The 24979-nt window shown below is 41.0% G+C and overlaps 1 protein-coding gene across 1 annotated transcript; it reads right to left on the bottom strand.

Annotated features, from left to right (window-relative positions):
- Positions 1-405: 405 nt before the first annotated feature.
- Positions 406-19878, bottom strand: USP38 (ubiquitin specific peptidase 38). Its single transcript, XM_064651570.1, has 10 exons — positions 19110-19878; positions 17416-17551; positions 12874-13003; positions 12518-12619; positions 9903-10061; positions 8819-9012; positions 8189-8282; positions 7254-7360; positions 4810-6160; positions 406-646 (listed from the first exon to the last, which is right to left on the bottom strand). Exons 1-10 carry the CDS (start codon positions 19792-19794, stop codon positions 485-487), a joined length of 3120 nt encoding a protein of 1039 aa, XP_064507640.1. The 5' UTR covers positions 19795-19878; the 3' UTR covers positions 406-484.
- Between the last annotated feature and the right edge of the window lie 5101 nt (positions 19879-24979).

Consider the following 24979-nt stretch of genomic DNA (forward strand, 5'->3'; position numbering starts at 1 on the left):
TTGCCTTCATTATAAATTGCATCATCTCTGAAAATCCACAAAGGTACTGGATTTGGAAATAAGCTAGGGGTGAGAGACTCCATGACACAGTTTAGCCCATGTGAAAATGGGTTTCCACATAAAGCAATACCACCAGAGTAAGAAATGAACTTTCTTCATTCAGTGGATGAGGACAAGAGAAACTGATGTAAGTGCGTTTGTTCAGTTTAATGCAATATTAGCAAGTACTTAAAAATCTTAGTTTTCTCTCTTTTGGGCAAGCATATCTTACTATGAAAGCAACTGAATTTTTAAGAGGTAGTTTTTCTCCATTATGCGCTTATTTATTTCAAATAAAACATAACCAAAAAAACACCAACATCTGCTTTTCAACGAGGATCAAGTCTCAAAAATTGGTACAATATCTGACAAAGTTCAATATTTTATTTGCCCTCAGCAGTACTGGGCTGCTTCGGAACCAGTGTATTCCAGGTTGTCTTCATAGTCAAAAGACCAATCTACCAACGGTACTGAACCCACCCCCTCCTCCTCCACCTGTGGGTCCACAACTTCCAGGGGGGTCGTTGTCATCGAATCCGTTGGGTCGGAAAGAGCACGAGGCTGAGGCAGCTTGAAGTGCTTGTGTTCGAGCACTAAGCTCTTGCTCCTGAAATGGAAGAATAAAGGCAATTTAAAAACCAGAAACCACCCCCCCCAACCTCAAGCCCTTGAAGCAGCTTATTTCTAGTAAATTTTGAAACAGCTTTTAAAGAAACGTCATTAACTCCTGGACTCCTAAGTGTCGACAGCTTTGCTGAACTTCAAGCTGAACGTTCACAGCCAATCCAAGATGAACAATTTCGTTAAACATCAGTAATTATAAGTGAAATGTAATTAAACACATTTAAGTTTATGCTAAAACTGTGTTTTATAGCAACATAGGATGTTAGTAAAACAAATTGGACTGGTCAGAAGCTAACAAAACATGAGTTTTTGATACATTTCACATGAATTTTCATCCTAGCAATTTTAAAATGCCCTTGCTCTTGGTTGCAAAACTGAAATATAAAACCATTAAATCAATGTTAATTATTTAAAAGACACTTTATTTCACTCAATCAACTGCACAGACTAACAACTACTCAGATATAAGGCAAGGAGATGGACAAGCTATCTAGTTTCTACTTCCTGTAGCTTTTTAGCTTTCAAGTTTTATTGCTACACTAACTGTTATAACATTAGTAGGACTCTGCAACTCTCAAGCACTTTGTAAAAATCAGTCAGCTGCTGGAAAACGTACCTGCACAACTGGAGGGAACAAGAAAGCTCTGCCTCCTGCCAGATGCTTTTTCAGCTGAAAGCTCCTGAGGATTCTTAAGACATCTAAGAAGGGGATAAGCACAGGCTTCTCCCTCATTAGAGATACTACACTCTGTCTCTGGCCAACCAGTTTAATAAACCTCGCAGAAAGTTTTTGTCTTTAGTATCCCATTCTCAAACTGGCCAACAGCTTCAAAAATTGAGGGAGAGAAGGAAGATGATGGGCTCTGGAAGACTAACAGGAAAAAGACAGTGGACCTGTACAAGCTTTACTCCTTTAGGAAACAAACAAAGTATTCAGGAGCTAAGGTTCACACCAACACCCTCCTTCGCATGACACTTCATCACTACAAACCTCCCCAAGGCAATGGGAGCAAACTTTAAACAGGGTTTTAGTAATTATACAGGTCACCTTGAATTGTTCCTTTTCTTCTCCACCTCCTGGTGAAAGAAAGGAACAGAGCCAAGAACCTGGAAGATTGACTGTATTGTACCACCATGAAAGCACTAAACTTAGGTCTTGTCCATGTACAGGTGCTAAAAATAGTCCTTGTTGACTATTACTTTAAATTACTTTGCCCTCTTCAAAAAATACAGCCTAAGTTTGAAACTGTTTTACACTACTACAGACTGAAATGCATAAGTCATTTCCAAAATTATATAAGGTATTTGGAGGACACTGTCTACACACTGGCAATATTCCTCAAAGACAGTATTATGGTATCTCCAGCCATAGGTGTGGATTCGTAGGCAACATCTGGCTAACTATATGACATATCACAAACTAAGTAAATTTACTGGGAATAACAAGGAAATACGAAGAACTCACTTCTAGTACCAGAAATCAACCAAATATTTTGATTAAAATAGCAGACCCTGTATAAATAGCCTGTTAAGTTGAAAAAAACCCCAATGCCAAGCTGTTTAGCTTAGAACAAAATTTCTTCTCAAAACCAAACAGTGAGAAACTCACTACGCTGTACCTCGGCTGGTTTTTATTTTTTTTTTCATAAAATATTTCAGAAAAATGTTAGTTTTAATACAGCACAGCACCAAACAAAAAAAAAAAAAGAAGCTTTCCATCCTCCCTCCTTCACTTTCATCCCTCCAAAGAACTGTTTTCTGGCAACTTTATCCCTCTCAAACCCCAGTAGTTGAGTTTTCCCTAACAAACCGAACCATAAAAGAAAATAAGCATTAACAATAGGTTTGAAGCTATATTAAATAAAAATCTTAAAATTATAGATTAAAAGAGCACTACAGTATTACAGGTAAGGTTTTTTTTTGCCAGGTTTAGGCAGACACAGGATTTATTTTTATTGCCTTAGTGCAGTTACTGCCTTAATGTGCAAGGGTTGACTGGCACAGCTCTGGAGACACCCATCATGTTCAGTACAGAGTCTGACTGAGCTGCAAGCACAGATTGTGACAATCACTTGGAAATGCTCTTCAGAAGCAACCATAATGCACTGAGAACAGAATAAACCTCAGTTGTGATCTCAGCTTCACTGCTAAGTGCATGAAGAGTTTTCCATAATGGATGGAAGGTATCTCTTTATATGCACACACACACACGAGAAACACGGAGCAGTCATCAAATCAAACTATTAAAGTTTCTTGGCAAGTATTAGTATTTAAAAACCACGCACTATTTGTGTATTCAATGCTAAAAGTGAATTATTTAGTAGTTCAAGATCTTCCATACTTTATTTCTGCTCAGCAGTTTGTGATAAACGAGCATATTTCCTTCATCTCTCGAGGCACATATTGACTTAATGAATATTAAGCTACAATAAATTGTTCTAGTATACCACACAGCACTGACATTTTTACAAACAATAACCTTGTTTCTAAAAAAACCCAAATGTTGCATGTTTTCCAGATGATATTTATGTCAACAAATACTAAATCAGGTAAATAAAACTTGATAGTCAATACAGTTCTCTGGACCGAGGATAAAAAAGAGGATCCCCCCCTGCTTTCCACTTGTTCCCAGAATGGCTTTTTTGTTTTAAATGGAGTGGGGGCTACCCCCATTGCATGCTTAGTTATTTAAAGTGAAAATATCTTAGTTTACCATGTGGTAAACTCATATGTAACAGTAAAACAAAAGCAGTAAGCTAGAGAATTTTTCTAACCTTTTTTCTAAAAAAAAAATTAAGGTTTTCTCAAGGAGAGAAAAGTAGATTCTTAACTTAGTAGTAAATTACTAATTTAGAACTCTGAACCAAAAGAAAAATGTGAGGTCTCAGAATTACCATAATTTAATTCAGTGAATCGCAGTATCAGCATTAACTTGAGAAAAACAGTAACTGAGTACTTCTAATGTGCCTCAATTAAAATGAGAAAAGGACAGGAGATCAGCAACTCTGAGATTACTAAAGCACTACAAAGCAAGTCAATACTGAAGAATACAAAACTGAAAGGTGGGTAAAATATAATAAATTAGAAACAAACAAACGAACCCCCCTAAAACCCAAAGAAAAACAATATGGTTGGAAAATATTTCTCATTTTGAGATTAAAAAAAGAAAAAAATACAAACAGGACAAGGAGTAATGGTTTTAAACTAAAAGAGGGTAGTTAGACTGGATGTGAGGAATAAATTTCTTACAATGAGGGTGGTAAAGCACTAGAACAGGTTGTTCAGAGCTGGTAGATGACTCATCCCTGGTAACATTCAAGGCCAGGCACGATGGGGGCTTTGAGTAACCTGGTCTAGTTGAAGATATCCTTACTCATGGCAGGGGGATTGGACTAGATGACCTTTAAAGGTCCCTTCCAACCTAAACTACCCTGTGATTCCACAGTCAAAGATTGCTGCTACAGAGGCCAAGAGAAAGTCAAGAGGAAATGTGGCACATAAGCAAAGACAGTCAGGGCACAAATGCTTTAACCACACAGTTTGCAAATGGCAGCAGAGTTAAAATTTAAACTCTTAGTTCTCTTGTTAATGTTTGTAAAATACCAGCAAACAGAAAGGAGATTACAGCTAGGGGAAGTTCTGGGATCAACAGGCAATGTGCAGCTGGCAGTGCTGGTCCCACACAGGTATACAGAACAGGCAGCAAAGGGAAAATGGAATCTAGTCACCAGCATTCATTCAGTTGTTCTAGAATTTGGGTAAGCACAGCTCTGTAAGTAAAACTTCACTACAAATGAAAATGCACTATTAAGGACATCACTTAGAAGTTTCTAAGTATAAAGGCAATGGAAGTTTGAACCCGTTGAAGCCTCTCCTGTAGAGGTCATTTAACCACTTGTAATTCCATACAAGCATCTCCACTAAAAATTTAAACTGAAATGAGTTTATACCATTTTCCTTGGTGCTTCCCATCTAACAATGACAACCTTACCATCAAACCTGTCCAGCAACATCATGATGGAAACCAGGCTGGTGGATTTATAAGGTTAATATACCAGAATACTTAAAAGCTAACTTGTTCGTTCCTTTAGATTGCCTCTTGTGAGGCATAAGACCATCACCCTTCACAAAAAACTTTCATCTTACCTGCAAGTACAGTTTGTTATCTTTTGTAATTGCATCCATGAGGTCCTTTTGTAAAGGAGGGTCTCCATTCACCCAGAGTCCATTTGCCGGATTGGTGTTGAAGCCACAGGTGCTATTTTGCTTTTTGTAAAACAGAACATAAGCAGTGTCCTTTGGAAATCTACTGGTAATTTTCTGGACTGACTGAAACGAGGTAAATGTCACTCTGCTGTCATTGAACAGAAACCATTCTCTTGGCATCTCAGTGTCCAGCTCATTTTCTACGACAGTACAAGGACTCTCCTCTGTCAACAACTTATCCTGAGGAGAAACTAAAGAAAGAGCTGTAGACTGGTGGCAGAGCCCTGAAGGCCCTGACCCAGTAACATTTCTAGCATAGGAATAGTAATGTCCACTTTCAGAGGATACACCAGAATGCACTACCACAGAACTTAGCACGTAGGGCACCAGTTGTGGGCAGGTCACTTCATCAGCACCTGAGGGCTTCAGTTTTTTCGCAAGGTTTTCTCCAGTATCGGAAATCTCAACACCAACAGACCAACTTCCCGAAACTACTGCTAGAGGGGATGTTATGCTTTTGACTGGCAGTTCCAAAACAAGTGGTAGAGACACATTGTCCAAGATTTTGCGCCTTATATGACACTTTGGATCATATGAAAATCTCAAAAGAGTGAGAATGAGGTATTCAGGTTCCTCAATGATTTGCATAGTTTTCTCAGCATTCTGTAGAGAGGCACACTTTTCACAATAATACTTATTGTCTCCACTAAGGATCTCAGGTGCCAGAAAATAATTGAGTAAGTCTGTAACTGACAGGGTATTTTTACCTACTAAGTGAGTCTGAGACATATCCCTATTACTCTGAACTTGCTTGAGTTCAGAAATTGTGGTGTTCTCAGAGTTTGGCTCAGCAGAAAAATCTTCTATGGTTCCTTCATTCATTATCGTGTCACATCCATGATTTACATCCAAATTATTGAGAGGTGTTTCTGCAGCAGGACTAGTTGCTAAAGTGTTAGTTTGCACCACATAGTCGTCCTTCACTTCAGAATGTTCCATACATTTTGGGCCATTCTCCAAGGAAGTTGGAGGACAGAAAGCCAGAGAGAGATCTGTGAAAGCCTCTTCCTTTTGAGACATACTCTTGCAGTTCAAACAGCATATGGTAGTCTTCAATTTTCCTCCAAACATCTTCTCTATCAGAGTTCTTTCTTCACTTTCCATACAAGGTGCTTCAGCAAATACTTGTGTTTTATGGACAGCTTCTTGTGCCTGTGACTCTTCATTCATTATACTTTCAGAACTCTTTGCTGAAGACAATGCTTTCAAAGTTCTCTCTTCTTCATGTAGCCTGAACACAAAGAAAAATAAATCCAAGTAACTGGGCTATTTTCCAATCAAATATTGCTGCACTATTTCAGACTTTTTTTCTCAGCTTTGCTAAAAATTATAGATGGTTAAGTGGCTAGAATTGTCTTACACTAAAAAAAACTGTTGGTTATTTTTTATACAAGCAAGCTGAACCACAGAGGTCTGTGCTATCCAAAAGTATGAGAGGCACAAATGCATTTAGTGTGGGTTTTATTATATATAACAGAACACAATGGATATATTGAAAGAACTGGCAAGTATTAAAAAAACTAACAATGTTTTTATTATTTACCATTACATTATCTTAATAAATCTGCTCTCCAGTTGACTGGTTCTGTATGTCAGATTTTGTAAGAGGATAAGCAGCTATTTATCTACTGCCAGATATTTCCAAAGAAAAGGTCAAGATTCTGTAGCTAGGAAAGTTAAGAAACTACAGCAAGAAAAAACCAAACCAAAAAAGAAACCCAAAACGAGGAGGAAAAAAAAAAAAAAGAGAACACTATTTCACTATTGAGATAAGCTTCTTCAGAAGTGTAATCTGTCTTAAAGCAGTAATGCTTAAGCCACATCTCAGTAAGCCAAAAATAAAGAGGGCTACTAATAAATTTAGGTATGTTTGCTTTATCTCTCACAGTTAATTTGCTTGCTTATTAAACTGGTTATAAAGGCACGTACATTTCTGTGACTTATGGGACCTGTATGAAATATAGCTGTCTCCACCAACATGAAATTCCAGGAGCACAAACTGCTTGCAGCAGCCACACTAATTTTACAACAGGACCACGACTCTAAACATAATACCCATGTTTACATTTGTAAAAGTGGCACATTGTTACCACTATAACCTGTTCTGAATTATGTGGATACTAGATGGCATCCAGACTTTACCACAGATTAAGTCCATGAAGAAAAGCAGTTCATAGGACCTACAGAAAGCCAAAGACAGGAATGAGGCTGAAAATTCCTGATCCCAACTCAAGCAGTAGAACTGTTACACAACTGCTCCTAAGAGTTCAACACTGTGTGGTAAGACTGTACATTCATTCCCATTAATGGCACCATACCCCTACCTGTCTAGCAGGAATCTGAGATATTCTGAGCAATCCTGCTGGGATCGAGGGGTGAACCATGGTGGCCTGGAAGCTTCAAAGAAAATTCTAGGAGCATATGCCTCCCTCTGTTTGTGTAAGAGAAGCACAGGCAAGGTCACATAAGAACTTCAAAAATTGGTTATATTATTTTAATATTGATCACTGAACTTTGGACTACATTATCCTAGAGTAACTGAATGAAACACATGGCACACAAACATTTAAGCAACTTAATCATACAAAGGGAGAGCTATTAATTTCGTAGCAATCAATTCCAGTACAAAGATAAAAACAGTTGATCCTGCAGGCAAATATTAAACGTGTAGTGAATGTAAACCAGATATTATGCATAATAGCAGCTACTATTCTTGCTGATGAGTTAAAAAACCTGTTTTCTTTCTTCAGAACACCAGTATTTCATAAGCACAAGTTATTTTTAAGCTGATCCAGCCTCACCCCCTTCACAAGTTCATTGCTATTATTCAAAGAGAAAGAAGCGTCTTATGTCTTTCTAGCATTAACAGAATGTTCTGAGCGTTTAATAAAGTTCACTTTAGAATTCAAACTACAATAAAATCTGGTGTAAAAATCACTGCAGGAAGTCACAGTTTGTCCTAGAAAGTTACAGAAAGTCAGCTTGTATATCCAGTCAGGTCTTATTTGGATTTTCTCATTTTGGCTTCTCAAAGAAAACCTGTTACTGCTCACTTGTAAAAACAACAAAATGCCAACATCTTCCACTTATGAAATACACCTCTCTAAGTCTATCCACACCATCTGAGCATTTGGAGACAGATTCATTCCCATAGAAACATATAATATTTACATTTAATATACTCAAGAGGACTCCCATGGCATCATCTTTGTTACCATTTTGGTATATAGATGGAGGTTTATGAAATAAACTGACATACCTGTGTATGGGCCAAAAATGCAAAAAGATGCTGTAATTTTCTCATTAGTGAATTACAGCCATTTAGATTCAGAGATAGAACATGTCTTCTGAAACTGAAACGAAAGAGAGAGGCATTAGTTTCCTTGCCAGATTTCTAACAATGCAGTTATCATTCCAGCTCAGATAATTACTTCAAATTGAAGGACCACAAAGTATGTAACACTTCCCTTTAATACCTGGACTCTGCTCTATTGCAGATGCAAAACTACTGTGCAGTAAGAACTAACACTGCAGAACACCTGTTCCTTTAAACATTTAAATGTGTAAGAATGGACTACAGACAGACAACATTTTTTCTGTATCTTCCAGATTATCATAAAAGCATCACCACAAACTTTTACGATACTGAAGTGAGCAAGGACAGTGAGGAAAGAAGGTCTTGTCTTTTGACACTGGTCAGAAGGATCAGGCTTTTAATGGCTAAAATTGCAATTTCACAGAGCTGGACTTCTACAAAGCTGAGTGCAAAGAAACCCACTCAGCTCTAGCAAGCTGAGAGATCCCAGGACATGTTACTATTCTGTGAAAATTAAGAATGCAATAACTGCAAGACTTAATTTGCAATGAAGAGCTGTTAAGAACAACTTACTCTGTAGCCATAAAAAGTGCCTGAATAACACTGTTCATGTAGCAAGTATTTCCTAAATTTATTAGACCTGTCTTCCCAGTTTCAGATTTTCCAGAAAGTCTAGATAAACAAGATGGCAAAGAACTGGATTGAGAAGTCCAAGCACTCTGACTGAGAATCATCTTAATCTTCTCTTCAGTGGGTTTGGGCATATCCTACAAGAGAAACATTTAACACACTTCTTAGATTTCTGTATTTGATTTTATAATAGGTCCTGCCATTCAGCAGTACTGTATCTTCCTTTGCTCCCCAATTCTCCTTCAAGGCCTTGCTATCCCTGATAGCCTAAGAGACATAACACCCCACCCTGCCCCCCCAAGCCTTCTCCTTCCAAGCTTTCTTTATTCAACTCTCAAATTGCAGGAATAAGGGGCACTTGGAGTTAAATTGATAGGGGCTTTTAAGTGTCAAAACATCTAACTGCAATATCAGAGATATAAAATAAGGCAGTAATACTCAAGTGTTCTTTGTGGTTTTTGTTTGTTAGGTTTGGTTTTGTTTATTTTTTATTTCTTTTCGGTTTTATTTTATTTGTTTAGGAGTGTTGGGTTTGGGCTTTTTTTTTTTTTTTCAAACAGCATAGGCCAGCATCCCTTACCCACAGAGGCCTGCAATACCCACTGCAATATCCATGGTGCTTTGAAGCTAGCCAAAGGTTACCACCACCCCAAGTACTTCTTTTCAATACCAAAACCACTCTTAACTTATATTTGCAGCTACAGATTCTAGCTTGGGTTGAAATGAAATGTCTAGAATAAACTTCATGAAGGTATATTAGTTGTTACATAAGGCTTAAGAAATTAGTTTGTACTTTTAATAAAGGATCTCATTTCAGGCTTTTCTTAAAGCCTGCTACAATCCTATCACAGACACTCAGGAAAATTTTTCTACCATATTCCAAGCACAATAAGAATTGACATGAGATTATGTGGTTAGCTCTTTTCTCCTAGTGGAAGTGCTAAAGAATTTAGATAAGTGGAATTATAGCTTCGTATCTGGAAAAACAAAACAAAAACATTCCACCCTCTCAACATTCCTAACGTACCTTAATAGCTTCCAGAATGGGCTCATAGAGCTCTGGGAATCCTGAATAATGATACATCATGCAGTGTATCAACTCAGACAACTGCATCAGAAAGGCTGTACTGGAAGGCAAGCCATCCCTTTTGAAGGAGTGAACCAAACTGACCACGTGTGGGACAATCTGAACGGGGAAACAGAGAAACAAACAGACAGGTGTTAATTGCAGTTTCCTATTTTTCTTTCCTTCTACAAACAACTTCATTGAACTTCATTGTTTTATATATGCCAAACGACAGGGGACCTTTCGTTATTAAATAAGAAGTGGTTGAGAAACAATGACTTGAAAAACGTGCATTATTCTTCACTCACGAGGATTTTCAAGCAGCACAATTAATTATTCAATGCTCTCTTTAGCTCAGATAGCAAGCTTTGGAACTTTATGAACTGAGAAGGTGCATGCTAAGATTTTAAGTGGTCAAATGCCAAAAGTGTGGATCTTTTTAAGGATATTAACTGCCAACATTTTCCTTGTGTGCCACCACTAGCAGTTTAGTATCCTGTTCTAATTTCATGGATACAGTTTTTAAAACAAACCTCTCAGTTTTCCTTAAACAGAATCTAATGCTTGGGATCACAAGCCAATGAATACATTCCTGCTATTCCAGCTTCCAAGACGGACACTGGCTCACAGCTCCACCTAGCGAGGGAGCTCAGCTCCACAAACCACGTAATTCAGCATGAACTCAAAAAGTTCATCAAATCTATGGCCATCTATATGTGGATTAGTTCTGATTCATTACCATTTTAAATTGGGTATAAGTCAGAAGTGTTTACTCCATCTCCTTCCTCTTCTTCAGCGTAGCTCTCTATTCTTAAGTGCATGAGACTTATTTTACATAGTCTTAATTTATTTCATTAGTCTTAATTTATTTCAAAGCAATTCCCAAAGAGTAGGGAATCCTCATTGTGAACGAAAATATTTCAGACACCTTTGCCAGTCTCCAAGTGATCAAAATTGATTAACTCTGAAAGAAGTTGATGGAATAATTACTCATTGCTAATTACTACCAAACAATTTGTAAGGTAAAGACATGATATACAGAACAGAAATTATAAGAATATTGTAATTTTAGGAGAGTATACCAATTACAAGAATTAACATACTTTGAAACACCGAAGTAAAAGGAGACAGGTGCAAAATACTAATTTGCCACTTTTTCCAACATTGTTTTCTTTCTCTGAGTATAAAATGTATTTTTACATCTCTGAGAAACAAACCCTACTCTCTTCAAGTAAGCAAAATATCCGCTGTTTAAAAAGAAAAACACCAAGAGGAAGTGTTCAATGTACTACAGATTCAACAGTGAAAGTTGCAATGCAAACATTCCCTCTTTCAGTTTATAAAATCCAACTAATTTATGCTAATGATGCTCAAGTATAAGGTGGGGGAATGTTATCTCCGATGCACTGCCAAGTAAATTAATTTATATTTATCAAAGGTGTATTCAACCATTTCACAGTGAAACCATTTGTTATAAAAAAGTAAACAAGTAGTTTAGGTGCAGGAAAATATTACAGAATACTAAATGATACCAGTAGCTCAAAAATGATAGTGAAGACTGTTTAAAATGCAGCAAACACTGTCATGAAATCCTGAAGAGAGATGTTTATGCAGCACTGCACGCAGCCTACAGTAAAAATTTTCTTTGTTAAATCAAATTCCTATTTCTAGAATAAGCTCTCTCATATTTTACATTTCTCTTTGTGTTTTGTCTCTCTCAGGAACACAGAAGAAAAGTAACACAACCAATACATGAAATATTTATATTCTGAGCATACTCAAGGCTACTTGGCTCTTTCATTTGTGACTTGGATTTCTATCTTAGGCCAAAATTAGGGTGGTGGAAGGAAGAGAGAGAAACTGTAGACATCTACCATTAAAAAACAGTGTAAAACAGGCATAAGGCAATTACTGTGACATTAAACAAGGGGTTTGATATCCCTTCAGAGCCTTGGGGACAGCAGTGTGCCAGGCTGTTACTATTAAATCTCAGACATATTTCACTTAAACTTTAAGCTGAGTACGGGAACATCTTGCTGTATTAATACCAACAGTCACTGTGGTACCCTCTTATCTCTGGCCTTAACCAGTGAACTGCATTTTGAAGAGGGGCCATTAAAAATCGTCTCCTTCAGTTTGTCTATATGTACACTGCAACACAGATAGCACAGCCTTCTTGAGGTGAAGTATTTCCTGGTCTCATGAACCTTTTGAGAGTGACTAGGCTACTTAGAGAAGATAACTGGTTATCTGTTTTCCCCAGACAGCCCAACTTTATCAGCCAATTTCACACCACATAAAATGGATTACCAGCAGCACACAATCAAACTGTGGTGCCCAGATACTACTGCCAGAAATATGTTCACACAAGGAAGAACAATGCTTGCTTCCAGTTATTAAGGGGGTGAATCTGGAAGTTAAAAAGCCTAGTGGTCTGTGACCACTGGAATCTGATTCTAGCACCTTCAACAAAGACAAAATCCACGTGCATCAATTCTATTACTCTTTTTGTTACACTTTAGAAACTGCACGAGTGACATTTCAAAGGACTGACACCCATTTATTTAGTAACTCACCAAATGAAAAGCTTCTGGAGAATGCTGAAAACTAAGTAACATGTGCGAAAGGACAGCAAGGGCACCAGGCCTCACTAGAGGAAACCAAAGTCGATTAAAGACCTAAAAAAACCATACATTTATTTCAGTATATCTGGGAAGTAAAATTTCAGTAAACATGTAAGCAGATCACCAAATACACAACCATTTGAAAGAGACAATCATTACATGCAAGTGAAAACTACAGATACATTTACATGATATTTGCAGAAAAAGAAGATACTATTTGTTGCAATACACAAGATGTGAAGCAATTGCATAGCTGTTACAAATTCCTTTCCCTCTCCTTCAGTTTTGAATGCACTTTTCCAACGTACCAATTCGATCTTAAGCAGAGTGACATCAATGAGGATGGTAAATTTCTGGACTGCAGCCAATCCTTTCAGCAGTGCAATCACCCATGTTTCCACATGCTGAGCCAGAGGCCAGGATAACCAGTCAATCATTCTGAAAGACAAATCAAGAACAACAAAAAAAAAAATAGAAATACCACGATGTCACTAACTTTAATCTCCACAAAAAAGATTGTCTATATGACACACAGAGATTCACAGGTTAGGTAAATGGTAAAATAAGTTTGATTCTACCTCAAGCCATTTAACTCTGAAATTAATAATGATCTATTTAATACATTAGAAGTACATACACATCCCCCCAAACACATAAGCATATAAAATTAATTATTATGTATTGTTACTTGTTATTCAAGAATGTGAACCATGATTGCATAGACATTAAGCTAACATCTGGCAAAAACTTATTGCTGAAGGTACAAAAGTGCCTGTACCTGAGAACCTCCTCTCTGACCCCTTTTACCCCAAAGCAGACCAAACCCAACTATTAAGGAAGCTTCTTCAACTTAGAACTACATTCCTGGAAGCCAACTCAAATACTCTCAATTAAAATGGTCAACTCTAAGAATTTTAAATACATTGCAGAAGGTGTTATAAGGATCTTATAGTAGCTATCAGCAGCCTGGGGTCTACATGAGTCTCGGAAGTAAGAATTTCACTAGAGCTACGAAAAAGGAAAAGCGAAGGGACTTCCTGTGCTTTGAAAATACAGTGAAATATCAGCAACAGAAAACAGAAGTATTCTATCATTCTAAATTAATAGACAAATTATACTCATCCTTGAGTAGATTAGTTGAAGCAATTCTAAGACACAGACAATACTGTAAGGCAATACCAGCTAAAACATGAAATTTAGGCTTTGTTCTTCTGAGATTTACTTGACAATACTTTGGATTTTCTTTTAACTGTCCACAAGCTCCCCTTCTCCAAACCAGATGAGGCAGCAGTAATTTAATGGAAGGAAAAATTTTTACCATGAGGGTGGTCAGATACTGAGACCAGCTACTGAGGCTGAGCTGCCTCTATCCTTGCAGGAAGCTCTTAACTTGGATGGACAAGGCCCTGAGCAATGTCTCACTATGAAACTGGCCCTGCTCTGAGCAGGACTGGGCCAGATGACTTCGAAAGGCTCCAGTCAACCCACAGAACACTAAAATTCTATTCCATGATGAAGTGAAAACAGGGAGTTTAAACAGTAGTGCTTCACTACTTTTCTGAAAAAGTTCCTCATAAAGATTGATTATTTTAAGAGGCTAAATTCCAGCATGGAACTGAACGGGTTGCAAGTAAGCAGTCTAATAAACAGTCACCACCACTACAAGAGGGCACAGTTAGTCATTATCAATCTGAAGCAAAACTATCAGCCCCTAAGGTCTCCCTGGAGATTAAGAGTTCCAAACAGACTGAAATCAGGATTTCAGTCCTCAGATGCCAAACTAAAAAGATAATCATGGTCTTTAGCAACACCAGACATGTATTCTGGACATGCTGTATTACCAGAAACACCCTAAATTTACACTGAGTTCATAATTAGGACCTGAAAAATGTATAGTACTATCTGCACATGTAACATTCAAAGGTTTCTCTAAAATAAGGCATCTTTAAACTGCCTTTTTAACAAAGAAGCACAGATCTCACCAAGTTTCTTCCATGTTACTACAAAAAAATGCATTTGTGAAAAAACACAGCAACATCATAATCACTGCTCTGAATTTACACAAAGCTCTCATTTCTCAAGATGTTAAATTCAAGAGTTTATTCCAAGCACCCCTTCCATGTACTTTTTAAAAAGGAGAAACAAAGACGCAGGCCAAAACTGCTTTTGCCTGCAAAGAGAGAATCCTAACCTAAAAACAGGCCCCCAAACTCACAGTCCTATAGTCTTCAAATCTTCCCCTCCCCTATTTGTAGGATTGATATTTTTCAGCAGCAGCACAAACACCTGCACAGCTAATTTAAGCCTAATGACAATATATTTGGTTTTCTTAATTAGCTTTTTACACAAGTAAAGAGTATCTGACTACTATGTGTACTTTCAACCACACTGACTCACAAACTCCAGGTAAATAACACTGCTTTTAGGTAGGAGCTGGGGCTCCTCTTATTCAATCCATTGCTCTGGCTACAGGATGGGCCATGCTGTGTCATCTCTAGTCAGTATAAGTAACTACTTAACTATTCACCATTGTTATTAATAGGACAACTGCTGTTATTTGAGTATGATTAACCTTGTAAAGAGAAGCCTCATTCTCTCTGTAATTGATACAGACAGAATTCCCATCCTTAAAATCTGTTTTTGTTCTTAAAGCAAGAGTTAATGCTGTTAAGAGCAGAAACAAAAGTCAGAAGAGGAAACAGAAGTAACTTGTAGACACGCTTGAGACTGTCCCAAAAAGCATCAAATCTTAGATCTGGTAGGCAAAGATTAGGTATTTTGGTTACTAAATTCTCTCTGCATTGCATTTTCTTGGCTCCTGCTCTGTTGCAATCAATGACTGCCTTTTTACTACAAAAGCAGATAATCATGAATATAAACACAGATTTTTTTGTGTTTGACCAGATAAAGAGAACTTTAAAGGCCTCAAGAGCACCTTCTGCCCCATACCACCCTAAAACGAGCAGATCTGTTACCCATGTATGTGCCTAATAAGGACAGCATTTTTGATATCTATAATCCACTCCCGAACAAATCTATTAATCTTTTAATTGAAAATTATTTAGTACTTTGTGTTCAACTTTAGACAGACTCTGCAGTGTCATAGAAGTTCTACCTAAGAAGTGAGCAACAAGGTCTCTACTTTGCAGTCACCAAAGGGCTTCTGACTCTGATCAGGAGACCCTGTCGTGCCTGGTGTTCTGCATCTCCTGGGAATGCTGCATGCCTGATGACAGCATGGTCATTTGGTGCTCCAGACATTCCAGCTGCATTAACCTCTTCATAACTGCTCCACTAAGCCAGAGGAGAGTAAACATTGCAAAGGGTTGCCAGAGGTAGAAAAAGAAACTGGATACAGTGTTGACAAGAGTATCCACAAAAAAAAGTAACAAGGAGTATCTAAAGTTCATGGAACAAAACCAGAATTTCTTAAAATTGAGTATTACTTCAAAAAACGAACAAGGCAAGTAAGACAACATTGCACCTCCAAAAACAAGAAGGAAAACCCCCACCACATGGCCAGTACTAAACAAAGAGCACTTATTTGATAATAACAGCTCCTACTGTAACCAAAGCTCAGCACTGCATTACTTTCCTAAGCAGAGGCACACGGGAGCCATTCTAAAGTTAAAATTTATGACCACACTGTGTTGGTACAGTAATACAACATAAACACTAAAATACACTAACATGAAAATTAATCCCCAGCATATTACTCTCAAATTTTTACCGTGAACAAATCTTTCTGAATTTCCCAGCTCTGACTTTCAGACTGGGCACACAGCTTTGGTAAAATTTGTTTAGTCTAATAAATTTTTTTTAAATCCCTAAACAACATGTCTTACCCCAAATTATACTACTAATGCTGCTGCTTTTCATTATGTTTTCAACTGAAATACAGTTTCTCAATTTAATGTAAATGCCAGGAACGTTTTCAGTGTGAAAAAACCCTCACTATTTCACCAAGATATACAACTGCTACATTACACGAATGTCTAGCTACTACACCACACAAATAGATGTACTTAAAAATACTGCAGACATTAAATTTTTAGTTGAAAGTAACTTCTTAAAAGTTGCTTTTATAAACAAAAAATTCTAACAGCCTCCTGTTTAACTGCTTTACTCATTCTTCTATCCCTCAGTACTCAATAATTTCAATAGGCTTTAAAAAATAATTCAAAGAACTTCAAGGTCTTCATCTTTCTCCCACTGCCACCTTTTTGCATCACTGTTATTCACATATCTGAAGACACTAAGATATCAAGACTGCAATCTGAATCCCCAGAACATCCAAAAAACCTCTGAGGGCCTGAGTGAAGATGGTAATGTTCTCTGTGAATCCTACTAAAAAATGGGGAAGACATCTAAGCAGAAAAAACCTCAGAACTAAGCAGTAAAACTCATTTCTAACTGTCTCCTCTCTTTAGAGAAGAGGATGGGCAAGGAGATGACAGATAAGACAACCATGTGAGACCACTCTACTTCTTGGAAAAGCAGAAAGGTTCATGTTCTGAAAATATGGGCTTGTTTCTCTGCTTGACTGTAAACCCCATGAAGTTTCCTATTTATGCCATTTCATCCAACCTTGTAAAGCACGAGAATGAAGCCACAACAGCAATGAAGGCAGCAATCTTAAACTGAAACCATGCCAGTAATATCCACGGCACCATAAATACATTACATGCCAAACAGCATGAACTGGAATACCAGTTTAAAAGTTCGTCTTTTTAACTTTTTTTTTTGTCTAGCTGGGTTTTTTTTTCATGGAACCCAAGTGACAAATAAATTCAAAAAAAGGAAAGATTAAGAAAGAGACTCTTCTCTCCCTTTACAATGAGATACATTACCTGCACAGAGCTTGAGTCATACTTGCATCTTTCACATTTGGATCTGTAGTAAGGCTCCTGATGAGTACTGTAATCATCTGTAGTGGTATGTGCTGCACAAGACTTGCCAGTGCAACAGAAGGTTCGAAGGAAGTATCTGTAACAGTCGAACATGACATAATGTAAGAAACTAAAAAGAAAACCCCACAGGAAAAAAAATAAGATTTATCTTCTAAACAACATCTTCACTACAGTTGAAAAGTGAGAATGAATCTATCCTACGTCTATCATCACAAACCAAACCAAAATTAAAACATTTCAATTAAGGACAATGAACAGCACTGAATTACAAACTCCTTCTGTTCTTTTAATACACAGGCAAGAAAGTGACAATCTGCCACTTTCTTCCTCAGCCCTAAACGGAGCTGAGAAGTGGGGTTTATATTTTTGTAAAAAAAAAAGAATTACCAGTTACACTTGATGTTAAGCCTAGGGATTTAATGCAGCTGACATTTCCCATGTCCTGTCTCAGCAACTGTCTGATAACCATACCAGTTAGGGCAAAATATGATGTTAAGTTTCCCAGGTATCCCAGTGGTAAAGGCACTTTCCCATGGGAACTAATACAGTACTCCATAGACTTCTGATGTCAGAAAGGACCTATTTGCAATCGCATTTCCATTACTCAGGCACGGAATGCTTCCTAAAATCGCCAGGTTTTATACACTTCTTTCACACCCCCCAATTTGGTAATCAGTTCCAAGACTTAAGGTATCCCTCTCGAGGAAGTAAGGAGGAAGAGTAGCTTTTCACAGAATTGTTAGGGTTGGAAGGGACCTCTGGAGGTCATCCAGCCCAATCCCTCTGTCAAGGCAGGGTCACCCACAGCAGGTTACACAGGAACACATCCAGGTGGGTTTTGAATGTCTCTGGAGAGGGAGACTCCACGGCCTCCCTGGGCAGCTGTTCCAGTGCTCTGCCACCCTCAATGTAAAGTTCCTCCTCATGTTGAGGTGAAACTTCTTGCGTTTCAGTTTATGGCCATTGCTCCTCATCCTGTCACTGGGCACCACCAAAAAGAGTCTGGCACCATCATTTTGGCACCCAACCTTGAGATATTTATATGTATTTTGCTACTGATAGTTTTAATTCTAAGAGGACACCTAAAACTCCGTTTTGGTACATCATTCAAAGCATTGCTGCAAGAGGTTGGATTCGTATGTCACTGGGGCCAGCTTGGAGTCCACACGGTCAGGGCCTGCATGCCAAAATGCCTATTTCCTCACTAAGTTAAAAGAAATCTCTCAGGAAAAAGTCTGTGGCTTTTTCTCTTTACACGACTTCAAGGTATTAAGAACCAAAGGCTCTACAAAAGTTTGCTGGGAACTCCTGAGAGTCATATATAAGTAAAACGTCTGGGCAGTGCGTGGCTTGGACCCAGGAGTTTTTCCAAACACCGTGCTGCTCTGCAGCTAAATAAATCACTATTTCCCCTCTAGCTTTTACGAGGGAAATAACAAAGGCTTTGCCTTCTCGCTGGCCAGAAAGTCGCACTTTAGCATCCGGGCGAGAAAACAACGGTTCCAACGAGACGCCTGCAAAGCGACCGCTCGCGAGCACCAGGGCTTCTCCTTCCCTGGTGGGGAAGGACAACCTCCGCCCCACGTTACCCCGCACGGCCCCCGCCTCCCCGTACCCCAGCCCCTCCCGCTCACCGGCGGCGGAGATGACGGCGAAGAGCTCCTGCAGGGAGGGCAGCAGCGTGTCGGGCTCTGCCTTCCAGACGCTCCGCAGCAGCGCGCTGACCTGCGTCACCTGCGACACGTAGAGGCGCAGCTCAGCCTCCCGGGTGCCCTGGCTCTGGAAGTGCGCGATGCTGCGCACCAGCTGCTGGCAGAAGGCGAGCGAGAGCTTCCTGCCGCGGGGCAGGCACTGCGGGAAGTCTCCCAGGAGCTGGCAGAGGCGGGCGCAGAGCGGCGGCGCCGGGCGCTCGCACACCAGGCGCAGCGCCTCCACCTGCAGCAGCTCGAAGAGCTCCAGCACCGAGGGGCAGCTCATGATGAGGCGCAGCCCCGCCTGGATGTAGTCGAGGATGGCGGGGTCGCGGTTGCTCAGCTCGCCGTAGCCGCGCTGCAGGAGCCCCAGGACGAGCCCGCGGTTGAAGAACGCCTCGAACTCGTCGCGGTGGAAGCGGCCGTAGGCGTCCAGCACCTGCCGCCCCACTTGGCGCTGGAAGGGGTCGGGGCCCTGCAGCACCAGCCGGGTGCCGAGCGCGAACATGGCGCGGCACTGCGCCTGGCTCAGCGGCGTCTCCGCCGACTCCACCACGCGCCGCACGATCACCCGCTTCAGCGGCAGCGGGTGCGACGAGCTCACCAGCCCCTCCAGGATCTTGTCCATGGCTCCGGGAGCATCGGCCGGACGGCAGCAGCGGCGGCGGCGGCGGCGGCAGCAGCGGCGAGCGGCGGCCGCACCAGGCCTCGGCGGGGAACGCCGCCGCCGCCGCCTCCCCACCGCGGCCCTCCCGCCGCCCCGGCGCGCAATGTCCGCCGCCCCTCCTGCTGCTGCTCCCCCGCTCTCCGCCTACGGCCCTCGCCGCTGCCGCCGCCGCCGCCGCCCGGCCCCTCGCTCCGGGCGGCCCCGGCGCCGCTCCCGGCCCGGCCGAGCGCTGCCCCCGACCCGGAAGCGGAGCGGGCGCGAGCGGGAAGCCGGCCCGCCCCCCCACCGCCCTCTTCACCCGGCGGGCGCCGCGCACGCGCGGGCGGCGGTAACGCCCCGCCTCTCCCGTGAGGGGGGATCGGTGAGGGGCGATCCAGAGAGGCTTTCCCTTCTCCCCCCTATCCCTCCCGTGCGGCGGAAGCCGCACGGGAGGGATAGGGGGGAGAAGGGAAAGCCTCCAGGGAGCCTCCCACTTCAAAGCCGGTCTGGCTGCTCCGCTGTCACCCGCTCCCCCCCCCCCGCGCACATAAGGTCTCGCCGGGACGCCCCCGGTGTGTGAGGCGGCGGTGCCGCCCTCAGGCTTGGCGTGCGCAGCCCGTCGGCGTCCTCCTGTGTGTTTTATTGCTTTAAATGCCGCTCGTGGTTCCTTTAGCTTTTGCTGGGGTTTGGGTGCCGGCGTGCTTGCGGCCGGCAGCGCTCCCTCGGAGGAGCCTCTGCTGTTCAGCAGCGGCTCTGGCAGGGCGGCGATTAATGCCCGACACGCATCCGAGGGTGTTCCCATCCTTACCTTATTAATGTGTTTTCATACCTCGCTTCCAGCACGAGGGAAAAAAAACAACAACCAAAACCCCCAAAGTTCCGCGATTTTCAGGGGCTAAGTGTTATCATACAATCACAGAATCACAGAATGGTTTGCCTTGGAAGGGTCCCGAAAAGTCATCTTGTTCCAATCCCCCTTGCCGTGGGCAGGGATGTCACCCACTGGATCAGGCTGCTCAGGGCTCCACCCAGTTTGGCAATGTTACCTCTTGAGAACCAGGTAACGTGAAAAGTCACAAAGTTGTGTTAAAACCATGATCACCCGTAAACAAGCTGGAAACCAAACTCCACTTCCTTACTCAAATAAAATCCTTTAGGCCAATTCACTGGTGACATAAGCTGGGTGTGCTGGCAAAGCCTTCTCCTTGGCTCTCTGTTGCTTCATCCAAACATCTTCGTGCTATGAGGTTGAGTAATACCTGTTATTCAGCATCAGGAGAGCAGGGAAGATGAGCCCAATTAATCCCTGGTAGTATTTGAAGTAGAACGGGTGCAGAATCTGAGCTGGAGCTTAGCTTGACGACAGATACTGTTAACTTAAGGGTAAGAAAAAAGACCCACAAACACTACAGGGACAGCTGTAAGATACTACAGCTGTCAAAAAAACAAAACACGAAACCAAGAAGTTCAGAGTTAACTTGAAAATTGAGTTCACTATTTATAAAATATTTAAATTGCCCAATTAAACTGCTCAGATAACTTGAACTTTTCTCCTCTGTCCTCCAGTTTTCTGTTTGCTCCTCACAGATGTAAAGTTTGGTTCTAGAAATCCCTGTGCAATTACTGAGTCACTACAGTCCAGTATAAATTGTGTTGATCAAGGACTTTTTTACGAGAACTTAACAAAGGTCAGAGACTGTTACCACCACCATCTTCATTATCTAAATTGTGTTTGTAAAGTACATTATACTGGAATGATATGTTCTTTTTTTTTTTTTCCCAAAAGGACTTTGTAGTTAATAATATCCATAAAAAAATTAACCTTGAAGAAGGTGCTGGGTTGTGTAGCTTGTATACCCGTGGACTTTAATGCTCTGCCTTTTGTGATAAGTACTAAGAATGTTTTAATTTTTTCAAGTTCACTAGTACAAACTTTCTCCTTTTTTTATTTTATTTATTTTTCTAGGTATCTTCTGGAGCCAGATGGGAAGACGAGTCCACTCAGGAGCTCAAACAGAACTCTGAAAGTAAGAAGAACTGAAAGCAGGATGCCAGAGGCACATTTATGGAAAGGGGTAAAGTGAGACCTTAACTGGGCAGAGAATCATGTGAACAGTGGATAGAGAAAGAAAGTTTGGAGGTATGAGAAGCTGCAAAGGTGCTCAGATACACTGGGGTTTATGAGAAAGAGAGTAGGGGAGGAGAAGTGAAGAAAGGCAGTTGGTATCACAGGCTCATGGGGCATATGATGGAGTAGAAAAAACAGAGGGGTGACAAGACAAGCAGTTGCCACAAATAGCAGAGGAGCAAATGTGGAAGAGCTGCAAGAGTTATCTGAAAAGTTGGAGGCATACAGATGGTTTGCAAGCACATGAAGATTTGGGGAATGCTGAAAGCACGAGCAGCTGCAGATGAGCAGGATCAGGGGCTCCTGTGAGCTGGGAGATCCAAGGGCTCAGCAGGAGGTCAGTGCTTTGCCCTTTGTTTACACAGCGCTGTGGGTGGGAGGGCAGGCAGTGCCCGCTGCTTGGGATAAGGGATCAGTCTCCCGACAGTCCCACAGTGCGGGTCCATTCTGCCTGAGCCTGGTCACAGCGATCACTGTGTAGATGGGGCAATTTCTCCCAAAAAGCCACAGAAAGGTCTGAAAATCTACAGCCCTGATAAAAATTAAAATTGTTAGCTAGAACTGTGTAGTTGCAGGGAGGGTAATTCTAGCACAGAAGCTTGGAAATAGTAATCTTGTTTGCATCCAGATGTCCAAGTGTGCATACTCCTTATTTAATGAATGTGTGTCAAGTAATAGAACTGGCACTGAGAAACAAGTGGTTGAGGGTTACGATGTTTCGTTGAGTCACTGAATGTGCCTGTGATCTCAGAGCTAAGAATAACCTGGATTTGTGGGGATGATTCCAATCACAACCTTGCTATTAGATATGCAATTACCAATCTCTAATTACTAGCTAAATTTTGGAGCTTTGACTGTTCCTCTGTTTACAGTGAAATCTAAATATATCACTAACTTGTGACAAAATGAAAAATAAATGAATTCTTTAGTGAATAAAATATATCTTCAAATATTTTCTCTGAAAAAGTAAGAAAAAACCCCCCTCATGTTTCATCAAGAGCAAAAGTTATTGTTAAATAATAACTACTCTTACTGTGAAACAGCACAAATAGCAGCAGAAAGTTTATCACGGTGGCATCTCCATAACAACTCAAGAGTCTTAAAGACAGTAAGGCAAAAAGGAAGCTTTTTACTAAGAATTCTGGATTAAAGATGTCCTGTCAGCCTACAGGCATTTTTGTCCTTATGCAGGAGATGAATGCTTTCTAGCAGAACGTTTTGTAGGTAAGGGGGCTGTCCTAAAGGCTGGTGAGGCTCTGGGTGCAACATCTGCCACCCACATGAACCCATCTGACGTGCTGGACTTCCTGCTGGTGTAGAGGTGTCCACACTGGATGTACGGTGGTGAGTTCAGTCTCCCTGAGTGGCAGGATCCCACACACTTGCAGGAGGTTCAGGGTGTCTGGCGGTGAGCGACGTGTGGCTTGGCTGTGTGGTTGCATCACTGCTAAATCTGGTGCAAAACAGGCACCGGGAGGCCGGGGGAGATGAGGAGCTGCCTTCCCTTCTCAGTCACAGGTTGGGTTGGAACAGTTCCACCGTAACATGAAACTGCACCGTGAGTCAGGAGCTCCTGAGCGCTGATCATGGCCTCGATATCAACTCCATGGGTGGCTGCAAACAGCTTATTTAACTGCGGGTTCGTATCTGTTGAGTGTAAAGAGTAGTACCCAGGCATTTGAGAGCACTGTAAGGTTCAATTAGATAATGTTTGCTAGGTATTAATTAAGTGTTTTCTTTTTGGAGTGTTGATTAAAAATGCCTGAATGTTGAATCATCGTGTTCTAGTTGTACGCTGTCACATGTCCCAAAGGTTTATTCATCTGATAAACAACAGGGCACAGGTTTATTTATCCAAAAATCAAGACAGCGCAGCATGTGGCCCCAGTGTCTTACTGAAACCTCTTATCATGATGCAATTGTTTCTTTTTGAGGAGAGAAGCTTTGATTTGACGGAGCTGTTTTGCCTCCTGCAGATACAATCTGCCATGATTCAGTTTTGCATATATAATATAAATATATTTGCCATGTCAAGGAGCAACCTCTGACTGAACGTGGCTCTATTACTAAATCTGTATTAGTTTTTCTCAGTTGCAACAGAAAGATGTTGCAGAGATTGCATTTGGTATTCAAGACCTGTGCAGTAATTGCCTTGAAAGGGAGGAGCTTCAGATAAGTAAGTGACTATTAACAGCTGTGATTAAAGGCTGCAGTCCAGCCATGGTGGGAGATCTAGGTTGCTCCTCAGCATTTTTGTGGCAATAATCTGCCACAGCGTTAGGCTGAGACATCGAAAAGTTTAAGGAGAAACAGGCCTTAAAAGACCTACAGTGGGGATTGTAGGGCCAGAAAGGTGATGCCTTAAAAGGCAAGCATATCCACATGAGATAAATGGATAGACCGGATCTGCCACGGAAAATTTCCAGGAGTAAGAAGCATCTCTGTGGTTTAGCATCTCTGTGGCTCAGATTTATTTTGACTGAAATACTGTGTCTAGATTCAGGCTTCTTTGCCAGATATATCTGCCTTCTTCACTAAGTCCTCTGTCTCAGTAAGGGGCTCAGCTTGTCCACTGTGATGGGTGTGTTTTGTATTTCATCCTTTTACTCAAGAGGATAACTGGCAAATCTTTGCACACCATCTTTCTCTCAGATCTCCGTTACAGGCACGAACCAATTTGCTTGTTACCAAATATACTATTCTCACTGGTGTCTGTCTCACTGCACACCCTAAAGAAAGTGAATGTACTACCCATAGCAAAACAATGATGCTTAGTTTGATATTTGAGCAATTGGAAACCTAGCTGTGCATTAAACTCTCTTTGGTCGTTCTTCACTCATGCCTTTGTGAAATTTAGAATTATATCAGTGAAATCCCACAGAGGTCAAGAAGGTACCCAAACATTCACAGCAACTACCCAGGGGCAATGCATATGCCAACAGCTTAATGTTTCACCAGTGAGATGTGCATAACTTTTCAAAGCCCTGACAGTCTAAGAAGTGAACTTCTGGTGGCTCCATATCTCTTCTTTTTATCTTG

Source organism: Pseudopipra pipra, chromosome 4, assembly GCF_036250125.1.
Source record: "Pseudopipra pipra isolate bDixPip1 chromosome 4, bDixPip1.hap1, whole genome shotgun sequence".
Lineage (NCBI taxonomy): Eukaryota > Metazoa > Chordata > Aves > Passeriformes > Pipridae > Pseudopipra > Pseudopipra pipra.

Bases quoted from the DNA above. Each gene is read 5' to 3' on its own strand.
- USP38 (XM_064651570.1), bottom strand. From the start codon at position 19,794: ATGGACAAGATCCTGGAGGGGCTGGTGAGCTCGTCGCACCCGCTGCCG. The intron at 7,361-8,188 runs GTATGTCAGTTT...TTACACAAACAG, and splicing joins CATTTTTGGCCCATACACAG to AGGGAGGCATATGCTCCTAG. The intron at 6,161-7,253 runs GTAGGGGTATGG...CTTTGTGTTCAG, and splicing joins CTCAGATTCCTGCTAGACAG to GCTACATGAAGAAGAGAGAA.